The sequence below is a fragment of the Pan troglodytes genome, chromosome 8 (assembly GCF_028858775.2).
Source record: "Pan troglodytes isolate AG18354 chromosome 8, NHGRI_mPanTro3-v2.0_pri, whole genome shotgun sequence".
NCBI lineage: Eukaryota > Metazoa > Chordata > Mammalia > Primates > Hominidae > Pan > Pan troglodytes.
This window is the reverse complement of record NC_072406.2, coordinates 101,862,279-101,876,897: the sequence shown is the minus strand read 5'-3', so window position 1 is coordinate 101,876,897 and position 14,619 is coordinate 101,862,279. Positions and strand designations below refer to the sequence as shown.

The 14,619-nt window shown below is 42.7% G+C and overlaps 1 protein-coding gene and 1 long non-coding RNA gene across 11 annotated transcripts in view; one reads left to right on the top strand and one right to left on the bottom strand.

Annotated features, from left to right (window-relative positions):
- Positions 1-14,619, top strand: part of PANK1 (pantothenate kinase 1) — a 120,351-nt gene that overhangs the window by 47,927 nt on the left and 57,805 nt on the right. For 2 of the 10 annotated variants that reach the window (XM_003312760.6, XM_001142941.6), the window contains exon 1: positions 9,535-9,803. The exons of 3 other annotated variants lie outside the window; for them this stretch is intronic. In XM_003312760.6, the coding sequence (XP_003312808.1) occupies positions 9,776-9,803 (28 nt within the window). In that variant the 5' untranslated portion in view covers positions 9,535-9,775. Of the gene's footprint in view, positions 1-8,129; positions 8,901-9,534; positions 9,804-14,619 lie in introns of those variants that run through there. 5 more of the 10 variants (XM_001143095.6, XM_009458928.5, XM_054659773.2 and 2 more) reach the window with 5 other exon arrangements.
- On the bottom strand, positions 1,306-4,551 carry LOC134807074 (uncharacterized). Its single transcript, XR_010146653.1, has 4 exons — positions 4,476-4,551; positions 4,186-4,327; positions 3,243-3,415; positions 1,306-2,916 (listed from the first exon to the last, which is right to left on the bottom strand). It is a non-coding gene; the product is annotated as an uncharacterized LOC134807074 (long non-coding RNA).

The following is a 14,619-nucleotide window of genomic DNA, read 5'->3' as shown; positions in this document are numbered from 1 at the left end:
TGCTAACTCCAAGGCTTTAGTCACACAAAGAACATAGCCATTCTTCTTTGCTCTCATAAGGTTTAACCATGTCTTTTACTTACAGAATTTCAGAAACTGGCTTTGGGGGATCCAAAATCAAACCAAGGTTGCAGAGTGTCCTACCTGGGAAGGAATGCTGAAAATCTGATTTAAACCCTCTTTGCTGCTCCCAGATAACCAGTTGGCCCATTACTCAAGAAAAACATAGCAACACACTATGCTACATACCCTACCCCTCACATGCTTTGTCCAGCCCAGCCTGCATAGCTTACCCCTATTGTCAATTCCAGCACTTTGTCTCATAAAAAATCCCTACCAGCTCTTTTTCAGAGAGTCACCAGAAGGTCCTTGTGCCTCTGCTGTCTCCCTTGCACTCAAGCACAAACACCAGATAAAAGCCTTGTCTGAGGAATCTGCTTGGCTCCATGTTAATTTTTATTACATGGGGAGCCTCTGGTCTGTAACAAATTATTGTGAAAGACTGATGATTAGACAAACTGGCCTAAACCTTCTCCAATGGTTTGTTCCAGTGAATAATTTTCCTTACACTTGATTTGCCCTATTGGGGGGATAGGTTCAATTCATTCTTGCAATCAACAAGTATTTATGAATTACCTACCACATTTATGATATGAGATACACTGTGAATACCTCTTCTACATCTACTCCAACCTTAGTTAACTTCTATTCAATATTCAGAACTCAGTTTAAATACCACTTCCTCTGATGAAACTTATATCTAGGCCAGGTCAGCCTGGTATGTACTCTCATGGCACTAGGGGGTCTTATATTTTATGCATTTTGAAGTATGCACTAATGTCTTTGCTTTTTTGGTGAGTGGGTGCTTAAGGCCTGTCTTTTCTGTAACACAGATGAAGACAGGGACTTTGCTTTTGCTCAAGATTGTAACTCTGGTACTTATCTTCATACTTAAGCGAGAGGCTCTGATGAATGAGTTATCAGAATCTCACTATAACACTACTCACCAAAGTACTTTTTGTTTGTGGTAACCTCTGACTGCCTGGGGCACCTACAGAAAGTACGGTGATGAAAATCTGTACCTGAAGGTAGTCTCTTGTATGAGGTAACCCCATGGTGAATCTCTGAGGAAGTTATAAACACCAATAACAAAAAAGCAGAAATGAAAAAATAAAAAAAGAAGTTCATCCTGGGTCAATATTATTCTGGTAGTCAACATTCTAATAATTCTTTTAAAACTATGTCTTGATGTGTGCCCTTTTTCCATGATCACACCATAGCTAATGTGGTTAAGCAGATAAAGACTTAGGCATGTTTGACTTTATTTTCACTTTAGCAAATAATTAGAATTTCTACCGTGAAAACATGCAATGATGTCATGGTAGAGAGGTTTTATCAGTGTGTCTTCAGAAAGTAACAATAAATTACAAGTCTGATGTAAAGTTATTAAAAACTAGGTTACAAACCCACATTGCAGACTTCCTTCTTTAATCAAGAGGAAACTATAAACCAAAAATAAAATTCTAAGCCCCTCAGCTGACTGAATGGATCCCCCTTGGCCAAAGGGATTCAAAAAAACACCTGAAAAACTAGTTCAGGCCATGATGGGAAAGAGGGGGTGAAACATGCCTCATTATACCCTCCTTCCTTTTGAGTTTAGACACAACTGACCAGCACTGACATTAAAACAGGAATCTTAAGACTGTCAAGACAAAATCTTTGTAGCAGTAAGACAACAGATTCCAATCTGACTCTGGTATAACATCACGTGACAGCCAGTGGGCCCTGAAGGAAATCAAATTATTTTACCTCAAATTATATTTCTTTACATATTTTGAAATGGCCCTGCCAAGCTGTCACTTGTGGGTGAAAAAATTATGTTCTGTAAAGATTCCCTTATTAGGTCTTTTCCAGAAAGTCTGACAATTTTTAAGGTCCAATAAAAGACATTCACACCTATTCTCGCTGAAGCCTGGAGGCTTCATATACATGATAAGAACGTTGGTTTCCACAAAGCACCCCCTTACCTTAATTTAAGCTGACATCAACTCTTGGGGCAGAGCTTAACTCTGTCAACAAACTGCCAATCAGGAAATATTTGAATCCACTTATGACCTGGAAGCTCCTGCTTCTAGATGTTCCACTTCTCTGGGCCAAACCAATGTATACCTTGCATGTATTGATTTATGTCTTTGCCTGTAACTTCTGACTCCCTAAAATGTATAAAATGAAGCTGAACCCCAACCACCTTGGGTATATGTTCTCAGGGCCTCCTGAGGCTGTACCATGGGCAATGGTCCTTAACCTTGGCAAAATAATCCTCTAAAATTGAGACATGTCTCAAATACTTTTGGTTTACAAAACCTTTCCCAGAATCCCCCAGGCTTTCCCTCATATTTCATTGACCAGACAGTTCCTAAGTCAATCACAAACTTAGACCAATCAAAACTGCTCTCCTGAGACTGGACCCACTTCCGCAGGGAGTTTTACTGTCCATGGTCAACAAAAACTGGGACCTCTGAGCCAGGAACTAGGAACCTACTTTGAAGACAGTCCCCACTGTCTGCTCCTGTGCTACTCTGCAGCCTCAGCTTCTTCATCTCTACAATGGGGGGAAATTGCATCCTTCATTGACTCCACACACACTTTTTCAGCTCCCATTTTGTGTCCAGTACTGCGTTGAGTCCTGGGGATTCAAAGATTCCCTTCTTCTTGTTTGGGTAGCTGAGACCTATCAGAAGTGCTTCAGGGGCCAGGTATTTAAATTTATACATCTAAGTGTATAAATTTATCCTACTTGCTTTCTAATTCAAACTTTTAATTTAAAACACACACACAGCTGGTCAAAATGAACACATTTTGGCTGGGGGGAGTGGGGGGATTTGGTTTCTTGTTTGCAGGTCCTTGAGGATCCCCCTGCCAAAAAAATTGCAATGAAACGTGTTAAGTGTAGCATTAGACTGAGATAGGCAAAGAGTGATATGGCTTACACCAGAGAGGCACCCAACCCAGCCTGGGAGTGATGCAGCTCAGGATGGAATGGGGATCTGCTTAGATCTGCATGTTGAAACCACATCCCCAGCTGCACGACCTGGAAACATAGAAATCAGCCCAGCCACACCTCTCCCTTACCCTCCCATTGACCAAGTCCTATAGATTCTATCCTTAAATAATTCTTGAATCCACCCAGTGCTCTTATTCCAACTGCTGTGTCCTTTACTCAGTCCCTTATCACTTCTTACCTGTTTTTTTCCAGTAGTCTTCTTGGTCTCCTTGACTAGGGATCTCCTTCCCCAATCTCCTTTCTGAGGCTGCTGCTGAGGATCCTCCCACAATGAAAATCTAGTAGTTCTTATGCTGCCTAAAACTCTTCAGTAGTTTCCCATGGCCCTCAGTTAAAAGCCCAAACTCGTTCCTATGGGATAGAAAGCCATTTGAGATTTGGATCCCATTCAATTGAAACCACCTTTGCAAGAAATATAACAGTGAGAAAATTATGACAGTTAAAGAGATCTGATCTAACCAACCGCCATCTTGCCTTTACCCTCCAAACTGCCTTTAATGATTCCTGGGCTTGAGCCAAGCTAACTTTGGGAGACGTTTAGTTTATAGTTTAAATGATAGTAGCCCTTCCCCAAAACTAAACCATCTTTATAGGTTAGGCAGGTAAGAGGAGCCTGAATTCTGGTAAAGTGTAGACATAAATGATTACTAGTCATTATTCCAGAAGTCACTAGATTTACAACTTTCACAAATACTCCTGCAGATAACATTACTATTGTAGAACCTAAGATTGGCCTTTTGAGATGTCTTTTCAGGGTTTTGCATTTTTGACAACCAGTGGCTCCACCTGGACCTGCCAACCCGTCCTGTGGCCCCTCCCAGAGGCAGACTCAGCACATATGCAGGAGGACCATTTTCCACACTCCTATGATTGCATCCCCAGCCAGTCAGCAGCACTCCATTCCCTGGACTGCCAAACTATCCTTGAAAAACCACAGCCTCTGAATTTTCAGCGTGACTGATTTGAGTAATAAAACCCCAGTCTCCTGTTCAGCTGGCTCTGCATGAATTAACTCTTTCTCTTTTGCAATTCTCCTGTCTTGATAAATCGGCTGTATCTGGGCAGCAGGTAAAATGAGCCTGTTGGTTGGTTACATAAACTTTTCAGCCATTACTGCTCACCTTCTCCCTTCTCAGGCTGCTCTTCAGCCTTGTGGAACTCCTGGCAGTTTCCCAAAAATGCCAGGTTGTTTCAAATGCACCCACAGAGTCTTGGCTCCTTCAGTTCTGAGTAGATTCTTTCAAACCTTCCCTCCCTATTCACCTGAAGAAAGGCCAATATTATTCAAAATTCAGTTTAAGGGTCATTTCCTCCCTGAACCCTGTTTTAGCTTCCACCTCAGCACCACTCCCCCATAATCCCCCACCCCTGACTCTGTCATTGCTCACTCTCTGGGGTCTTCTGGAGTTACCTCCTGCAGCATAGATGGCATACTTTGCTTCCTTCATTGTTTCTCCAAGCCATGATGATCATCTGCATCAAATCCCCTGTTTTTGAAAAAGTTATTTTTTTAATTTTAAAAATATTTATTATCATCTTCGTTATCATCATCATCACCTACTGATGAATCAGTCTATGGGAACTGGACCCAGAATCTGTGCTTACAAAATATCCTGGGTTGCAAGTTACACTGCATGTTCATTTTTTGCAAAATACCTTGAGCTTTATGAGATATGCATACTTTTCTGTATGTATGTTAGTTTTAATACAAATTTAAAAAGGAAAAATTCCCTAGGTTATTCTTACATAATACTGATGCTGGAGAATCACTGACTTTTCTCTCTCTACTGAATTGTAAGCCCTCTGAGGGCAGTGAAGCCATCTATTTTGTCTTTGTATTCCCAGCATGCTTTAGTGCCTACAACATAGTACACACAATAAATGATTATTAAATAAATGAATAAGACCCAAGGGAGTGCACTGGTTTGTGGGTTCCCTTCTCCCTCACCCTCTTCCAAACATTTGTTGCATGCCCCTCCTGGAGGACATGACAGCTCACGCCTCAAAGTTACACCTCCTACACACACCCCTGAATAAACCTGTGAGATGCCACCTGGCTTCTTCCCTACCATACGCTGGGTGTAACTGATCCAAGCACCCAGCCTGACAAGGGTAGGAGAAAGGAAGCAGGTGGAGGACGTTCTGTCCCAGTACCAGTACTTTTGCCCTGCCTGGGTCTGAGCCACCTGGCTCAGGCCTTCCTCAGCAGGCCTGGGAATCCAGCTAGAAAAAATATGTCCTTGGAGATATTGCAATGCTAAAGCTTCTATTTGCATCTCTGATGTAATTTGCTTCCTAAGCCACTCAGCTCAATTATGTGGGAATTTGAAAATGATACATTTGAATATTTAGGAGTGGCTGGTGATTTTTAGCAAATTTACAGTAGAAAGTGAGGGGGACTCTGTGTGAAATATCATCTAAGTCAGGGGTGTCCAATCTTTTGGCTTCCATGAGCCACACTGGAAGAGGAAGAATTGTCTTGGGCCACACATAAAATACACTAACACAAATGATAGCTAATGAGCTAAAAAAAAAAAAAAAAAAAAAAGTCGCAGAAGTAAATCTCATGTTTATGAATTTGTGTTGGACCATATTCAAAGCCGTCCTGAGCCGCATGCAGGCTGTGGGCCACAGGCTAGACAAGCTTGATATAAGTCATTTATCCAGTCACAAATAATTACCAAGTGCCTCCTAGGGATAGAGTGATGAACAAGTCATCTGCCTTAAAGATGCTTACAGTGAAGTGGGGTACGATGGGCAATCAAATAATAATAATGTCTTTTTCTAGCACTTACAATGTGCTGGACACTTTACATATGTTAACCTTAAATAATGAGATTTAGAGAATATGATTAAGTATGAAGTTTGAGTGCAAAGCTTGAGGATAGCCACCTGGAAACACTAACTCCAAATGAGTGGGATCAGTGCTCCAAAGTGGAGAAGTTAAGATTTCACTTATACTGGAAGAGATGGAGAAGTTCCAGCAGAATTACATTTTCCATACAAGACCAATGCATATGCCACAGCGATTTGATTGGTTGCAGACTGCTGCATTCCAAGGAAGATTATTACTCTGTGAGGAGAGGCAGTGATCCAAGGGATTAGTATCTCTGGCCCTGCTCGGTCTTCCTAATTATTTACAAGGAAAAAAGGCAAGCCCAGGCATGGTGGCTCATTCCTATAATTCCAATACTTTGGGAGGCCAAGGTGGGAGGATCGCTTGAGCCCAGGAGTTGGAGGCTACAGTAAGCTACGACTGTGCCACTGCACTCCAGCCTGGGTGAAGGAGTGAGATCTTGTCTCAAAAAAAAAAAAAAAAAAAAAAAAAAAGCAGAAGTTGTAGCTGCATAGCCACATTTCTCTCAAGTCTCACAATAAAGTTCCAATAGCTTGAAGTTTGAATTAATTTTACGCATGTGTTATGCATTTCATCAGTCTAACATCTCAGTGATGTCCTATTATTCTCAAGTTACAAATGAGGGAACAGATGCATGGTATAGTTACAAACTGATAAGGAGTCATAAACAGAGTACAAGGAGTAGGAAGAGGGTATGGCAGGGAGACCTAATGTAGCCCTAAGGGTCAGGGAACATTTCTCTAAATATGAGAAGTTAAAGAGGAGATCTAAAGTTGGAGTCTAGTAGACAAAAGAGGTCTTAGAGAAGAGACTTCTCTTCTCTAAGGCAATGGAAACAGCAGAATGTTATTTAAGGAATTGAAGGCAGCACAGGGAGCCCCTGATGAGGCAGGAGAGGTAGGGAGGGGCCAGATCACCTGGGTTTTTTTCTCTGTCTTTAAATAGCATAAGGTTAGGGAAGCCAAGAGAGTTGAGATTTGGGGTTTAGTCCCACCTTTGCTCTTAATAACCTCAGCCATCTGTCTGCAGCTCAGTTTCCTGATACGAAAAAAGTGTGCAAGAGTGGATAGACCAGAGTGCTCCAGTGGCCCCCATGGTTCTCAAGCTCTGATTCTAGGTAAGGCTCTGCTGGAAGGAATTGCCAGATGCAAGCCCTAGATGCTGCTGAATGCACTGAAGCCCAGGGGCCCAGCAACCCAGTAGCCAGCCAGCACCTGCCAGACTCTGACTCCTCTGTAGATTAATTGCAAATCGCGGAGAATATCACAAAATAAATCACACAATAAATACGGCTGTAAGCATAGTTTGTTCCCCTGTCGAAACAAAGGGTGAACTGCTAATCATAATAGCGTAATAAGGAAAACTAGCTTTCTGAGCATTTACTGTGTGCCAGGATTGTACCAGGTACTTTTAGTAGATTTTCTCACAACAGCCCCATTATGGATAGGAAAGTGAGGCCTCAAGAGATTGCATAACTTTGGGAAGGTATTCACCATCCAAATTAGTCCTGCATAGTGAGCATGGACAGTCCCGTTTCCTATTGCCAGAAGTGTTACCTTGAGCATTAACGTTATCTGGGTTTGCTCAGTGGCTAAGTTGGAATTTGAACCCAGTGCTAACTCCAAAGCTCATAGTACTGGTCACCACGTGATGCCGCCTTCCCTTCTTAGAAGAGGCAACTCCTTACTCTATAAATAACATGACATTGTCTTTTGAAGTCCTTTCTGGGTGAGGAAAGTGCTTTTTATAGCATGGAATTGCTCCTGTTTACTTGGTCTCTTTCAGCACCGATTAATCCTGCCTACAGTTTTGTCCTTCACTGTCCTTACACTGTATTCCTAGGTTTCCTCCCTGCAAAAGACAACTCTATGAGACCACATGGTGTTTGAGTGTGTGTGCGTGCCAGCAAAGAAATTTCACTCCTCTCCCTCCCCAAGTCTGCCAACTTTTCTATAAATAATTGTTCTCCTCCCTCCCCTCAGGCCTCTAAGTAGTTTGGTCACTTAACCAAACGCACAGGCACACACGCGCGCGCGCGTAAGCACACACTCACAAAGCGGGGAGGGTAACGTGAATGACCTTGCAAAGGTATCTTGCTCACTGGGGACAGGATTAGCAAACCTGACACCTCTGCAAATAATTGTCTTCCTCCCGTATTCCTCCTGAAGCGGTTCGCTCCTTTCGCTGTCTCTCCCAGACCTATCTGGTTTTCACATCGCCATACAAAGCCCAACCCGCCCATCTCCTCTCTGCAAGCCCAGAGAACTTGATTCCCCATGTTGAAACTCGTCGGTGGCGGTGGCGGGCAGGACTGGGCATGCTCAGTGGCGGGGACCAGTCTGGGAGGCGAGGAAGCCGCTTTTGAAGTCGCGCGGCCTGGGGATCGGGGGAAGGCGGGCGGCGGGAGCCCCGGCTGGGGGTGCGCGGGGATCCCCGATTCCGCGCCCAGGGCTGGCGTGCTCCAGGCCGGCGCCGTGGGGCCGGCGCGCGGGGGGCAGGGCGCGGAGGAGGTGGGGGAGTCGGCAGGAGGAGGGGAGGAGCGCCGGGTTCGCCATCCCCAGGCGCCGGCTCTGCGGCTGCTGAATCGGAAGCCGCAGGGAGGATCCGGGGAAATAAAGACGCCGGAGAATGACCTCCAGCGAGGCCGCCTGAGCCGGGAACCGCGCGCAGCCCCGCCAGCCCCCGGCATGGGCGACCGCAGCGGGCAACAGGAGCGCTCGGTCCCGCACTCTCCAGGGGCCCCCGTGGGCACCAGCGCCGCCGCTGTGAACGGGCTGCTGCACAACGGCTTCCATCCGCCGCCAGTCCAGCCGCCGCACGTCTGCAGCCGGGGTCCCGTGGGCGGCAGCGACGCGGCGCCCCAGCGCCTCCCGCTCCTGCCGGAGCTCCAGCCGCAGCCACTGCTCCCTCAGCATGGCTCCCCGGCCAAGAAATGCCGGCTGCGGAGGAGGATGGACTCGGGGAGAAAGAACAGGCCGCGTAAGTCCCGCTGGGAGGGGAGCGCGGGCGCAAGGCAGACGCAGCGTGCGGGGCCCGGGACTGGGAGCGGCTGAGGCAGGCGCCGCAGCACGCCCCGTGCGCCCCCGCGTCTGCGGCCGAGGGACTGCAGAGTAGGTTCCCGGGACTGATTCTTTTCCCAGGGGACATCAAGCACTACAGGTCTTTGCCTGAGCCTGCCCTTTACTCGCTTCTATCAGTAGAACGAGGATTGGACACGAAGCTTGAGCGGGTCCCTAGGTCAAGGATATATAATAAGCGAACGCTCTGTCCGCCCTTCTAATTGGTGGCTGGGAAAATGCAGGTGTGTGAACATTTGCTGGGGTCCAGGAGTGAGGATAAAGTGGGCGGCACACTGAGAGGGTGCTCTCTCCTTTCTCACCCCTCTCGCTTCTCTGAGCGCGTCCTACTGGGGTTGCCTGCCCTTTGAATCACAGAGTAGCCGGCAGCGTCTCGGGTCTATTGGAGAGCGCAAGTCTGGAGGCGTGGACTTTAACTACCCCCCAAAATCACAGCCTATTAGACGCTGTTTCTTCACAGCCAATGAGAGGGTTTTTTGGGAGGGACACACCCACTGATACCATGTGGGCCGGAACTATGTGGACCAATGAGGATTGGAGGTGGATTTTTTTTTTCAACGAGGGGGGAGGTTGAGTTGAGGGTTTGTAATTGTAATGTACACTGGAGAAAGCCGAAGTGCATTATTTCACAATCTAAAACTTGTATATATAATGGTAGTTTGTAAAGTGTACCTTCCCCACAGGACGCTGTGGGATGTAAATTTGTAGGTCGAGTTTACAGCTGGTTTTTCTTGGCTGAACCTCATTCAACTGGTTACTTCTTTGTGGGTGTCTTTAATGAAGCTTATAAATGGCAAAAAGCAAAGTAAGTACAGTAAATGCTAATAAATGACTGCATTTGAACACTTACCATTTGCATAGAGCTTATGCTGTTCGATTTAGGGAAATTGTTAAGTAGGTTTTGGATTTCTGTGAAAGTTTAATGTTTGGCAAATAACACCTTCACTTTTCCCTGTTTCTATGTCTTTTTGACTCTTAGCTTTTCTGTATTGGATTAAGGTTTCTAAGACCTTGGAAAGCCCTTTGACATGACTGTGGGTGACTCTGGTACTTGTATTTTGTGGGTTTGAAATGTTAAGTTTGTAGGTTAAGATTTTGTGTGGAACTTTAAAGCCAAACAGCAGATTTGGCTACAGTTGTAAGGTGTAAGGTTGTAATCTAGCACCTGAATTTTTATTTGCTTTTGTTTTTGATACTTGTTAGAAAATGACTTTCATTAGTATTAATATTTTAAAAGTCAGGACTTAATATTGATTACCTGTGATTTATAAACCTGTTTCACTTATTTTGAAGCTATACTTCAGTTATTTCTCTTATCTACATTGACAGATTGTACTAGAGTTTGCAATGAAAATAGCTAAAATATAATGAAAGGGAGCTTCTAGCTTAATCTTCTATGTTTAATTGAGGATATAACACCTCTTGAAATAACTTCTGAGGAATTGAAAATACACCCTCTAAGAATATCTTGAAGACAGAGAAAAACTAACCTGAGCCTTAACTTGTGCTTGCAAACCCACAGAAATTATTTTAAAATACAAGAAAGTGTAACTATCTGCCTGTGTGCTTTGTGTCAGAAATTAAAGTGGTTTATGTTTCTTACAAAATAAAAATCCTAGTTGTTTTAAGTTTCATGACCACGATTGTTACTTATAATTTTTAAAAAACGGTTCGTCAAAATTGGATTTACATTATTTACCATGTTTTCTTCTCTCAGATTTGAACAATCATTTCTGAAATAAATTTTACATGTTCCTAGGAGTCACATCTGGCCTTTTCACTACGAAAATTTCTTAGTTAAAAATGGCTTAACTTAATATCTTTGTGCCTTGCCTATTGACATTCACATATCTTTATAAAAAGAATATTGTCCAATCAGTTGATATTTAGTTACTCTAAGAGGAATTAGGTACTCTAAGAGGAATATTTAGGTACTCTGTGAGTATTTACATACTCTAAGCTTATTCCTATTTGCTGATGACTGACAGATTTTACAGGAACGATTTTTGCAAAGAGTAGTTGTGTGCTTTAAACGCAAACTTTAGTGTGTGCCGGTGGCGAAGCATCAAGCTAGACAAATAATTATTTCCTCCTGGTCAGTTACAACAATTTGGCCTCTGTCCCAACAAGACGTGTGTTAAGATAGCCAGTGTTAACACTTGTAAATGCACCTGGAATGCATGTGTGGATAGGTGTCTTTCTATTTTGTACTATTGTAGGTAAAGGACAATACACATTAAAATACTTCATGTTTGAAAATGATGGATGGAATAAAACAGATCAGTATTTTTAGATTATTTAACAAATTTTAATCTGACCTCTCAGTGCCGAGACTATTCACCATCCTGCAATCTAAAAGTCAGACCAGTGGCAGGTTAATTTTGCTAAACCAGGAAAGGAGAATGTTGTCCACTCTTTTCATCTAAAGTGCCATCACCTCACTCTACTTATTCTTGGAAGGCTTTTCTTAGACTATCTACTTAATATCAGGTTTCCTTAGGTACTTTACCCACCTCTGCTACTTAGCAGCAGTGTGATCTTAACCAAGTTACCAAGTCACATCTTGAACTGCTGGAGCTAGGCTAGGTGATCTCCAAGTGCTGTTTCCTGTACCTTCAGAATTCTATGACACTTCAGAGCTGACAGTTCTTCCTACTAGTTGATACTAGTTATCTGCTCTGCCACTGACTTAACATTTAATTGTGAATGGACTTTTTTGCCTTGTGCTGATTTTATTTTATTTTATTTTATTTTATTTTATTTTATTTATTTATTTATTTTGAGACGGATTCTCGCTCTGTCGCTGAGGCTGGAGTGCAGTGGCACGATCTTGGCTCACTGCAAGCTCCGCCTCCTGGCTTCACGCCATTCTCCTGCCTCAGCCTCCCAAGTAGCTGGGACTACAGGCGCCCACCACCACACCCAGCTAATTTTTTGTATTTTTAGTAGAGACGGGGTTTCACCATGTTAGCCAAGATAGTCTCGATCTCCTGACCTTGTGATCTGCCTACCTCGGCCTCCCAAAGTGCTGGGATTACAGACGTGAGCCACCGCGCCTGGCCGCCTTGTGCTGATTTTATCATGTGTGTTATATGTGTTACTTGTCTCCCCAATTAAATTGAATGTCTGATTATAGACGATACATTTTTTTTCTCATATGCCTTGCACCTTGGGTACAAGAATATATGACTCATGTCACAGAAAAAAGGGTACAAGTAACACTATCACTACCTCGTTAAGGAAGCCATCTCCACCTCCACAACAGACTTTGATAAAAGTCCTTCAGTGGAGTTTCTTTGAGGTATCAGTAGGGAGATTCCTTTGGTCTGCTCCTTGGCATGCTGATTCTTTGAAGTACACTTAAGTAGCACCTCATAGGGTCATGTCATTTAACAAATATTTTGAAACTAATGATAGTTCTGAGGTGCCGTGAATGCTAGTGTGTTGTAAATGGTGTGCTCATTCAACAGCTTGAATCCCAGCTGGATGATCTTAGCCAGTTACTTTACCTGTATGTTTCAGTTTCATATCAATAAAATGGAGATAATCTTACTACCTTGTGGGGTTGATATGAGGATTAAATGAGATAATATATATAAAGAATCCTGTTTGGCACATAGCACTTATTTACAAATGGCAGCTGTCATCATCAGTGTCACACTAAACATTGTCCACCATTAATCCATAGGACAATGCAATTAAGCTGGCACATACAACCTCAGGCTGACTTTCTTCATTTTAGAAAAATACAAGCCAGATGCAGTGGCTCATGCCTATAATCCCAGTACTTTGAGAGGCCAAGGGAGGAGGATCTCTTGAGCCCAGAGGTTCAAGACCAGACTGGACAACATAGGGAGACCCCATCTCTACAAAAACTAAAAGTAAAAAAGTTTAGCTGAGCATGATGGCGTGTGCCTGTGGTACTAGCCACCTAGGAGGCTGAGGCAGGAGGCTTGCTCGAGCTCCCAAGGTAGAGGCTGCAGTGAGCCATGATTGTGCCACTGCACTCCAGCCTGGGACACAGAGCAAGACCCTGTCTCTAAACAAATAAACAAACAAATACAGGCTTAGAATAAGAAAGACCAAAGAGTTGTATTTGATCAGCTATGATACTATTCCTATCCCACAATTCTTTTTTTTTTTGCTTTTTTTTCCTTCCTTTCTCTTTTTTTTTTTTTTTTTTGGCCTTTTTTCCCCCGAATATAGCTAAAAATATTGGATAGCCCAAAAAATGTAGGAAGAAAGCAGGAAAAAGTACTTGTGATCCCACCACTTAGAGAAAACAACTGTTTAAAATGTGCCATATTCTAATGCTAATTTTGGATCATACTAAGATAAGATGATAACCTTTTTATTAAAAATTTTAGTATAAGTATTTTCTTATGGCATCTAAACATCATCCTTAATGGTTGTATTATATTTCTGATATTCCATTATATAGATATTCCAAAATTTATTTAATCTATCTCTTGCAGGTTTAGGCTACACACAGGGTCTTTATATCACAAAGCACACACACACAAACACAAACTTTGAATCACTAATTCAAACATTGTAGTCTTGATTAGAACTTGGAGTATTTTGCTGTATTAGAAAGCAGAAGTATGGCAGCAACAACTTTTTACATAACTCTTTTTCCGTAAAGTTATTTTCAATAATATTGGTGAATATATACTTTTTAGAGGAGGAACAGAAATGACACAAAGTGGTATATGGATGTTGTCTGGAAAACTTGGATATTTTAGACACCAAAGACACTGTTTTAGAAAAGCCATAACACTAGGGGAGAGAGGAGAAGAATGCAAAGGAAATAATTGAGTCACTGAACACTAACTGCAGAAAGGCAAACATGTGAGTATCATCTGAAGGGCTCAAGGGCATGTGCTACCTTATGTGTGGCAACAGGCAGGAATAATGAGTAGATGCATGCAGTCAGCCTTCTGGTCGGAGGTTCTGACTTCTCAAATCATCCAGATAGCAGAAAATGAGGGAGAGTTCATTATGCAGGTAGCATACTGGGGGGTACAGACTGAAAAACCCCAAATCTGTTACCAGTTTTAGCCATCATTGTGAAAGTATAAGGCTTTAATTTCCTAAATATTGGGATGTTTAGCTTTGGAACTTGGACTTTACATTACCCTTGAATTGGGCTAATTAGAAAAACCAGTATAAAAAAGATAAATAAGGAAAATTGTCTGGTTGTATCTGCATAGAGTATGGATGCATACAGTATTTTTAACAATTAATTTTAACATAATCAATACTTCTAGATGGATAAGAGACATTGCAAGTTCAAAAACAAAAGACTAAAAGGGAAAGCAGGAGCACACTCTAGTATTGCTACCTTCTAGAGTGTGGTCAAATTCCCAAGTTTGTCAATTAAGCTATGAATTGTACAATACACATTTGAATTGATGATTAATAATTTAAGGCCCAAGTGTCCAGTGTCCAACTGGTTAAGGATCAGGATTCTATTAAGCATACAAACACTGCTTTTCCTCCAAAAGACCAGTAAGTGAGTTTCAACATTAATATAATACAAAGCATATTTTATTTGGCATGGTGACCAAAGACAGAAACAGTGTTGTTGGTTCTTGATATGTGAGACATTTAACAAGTGA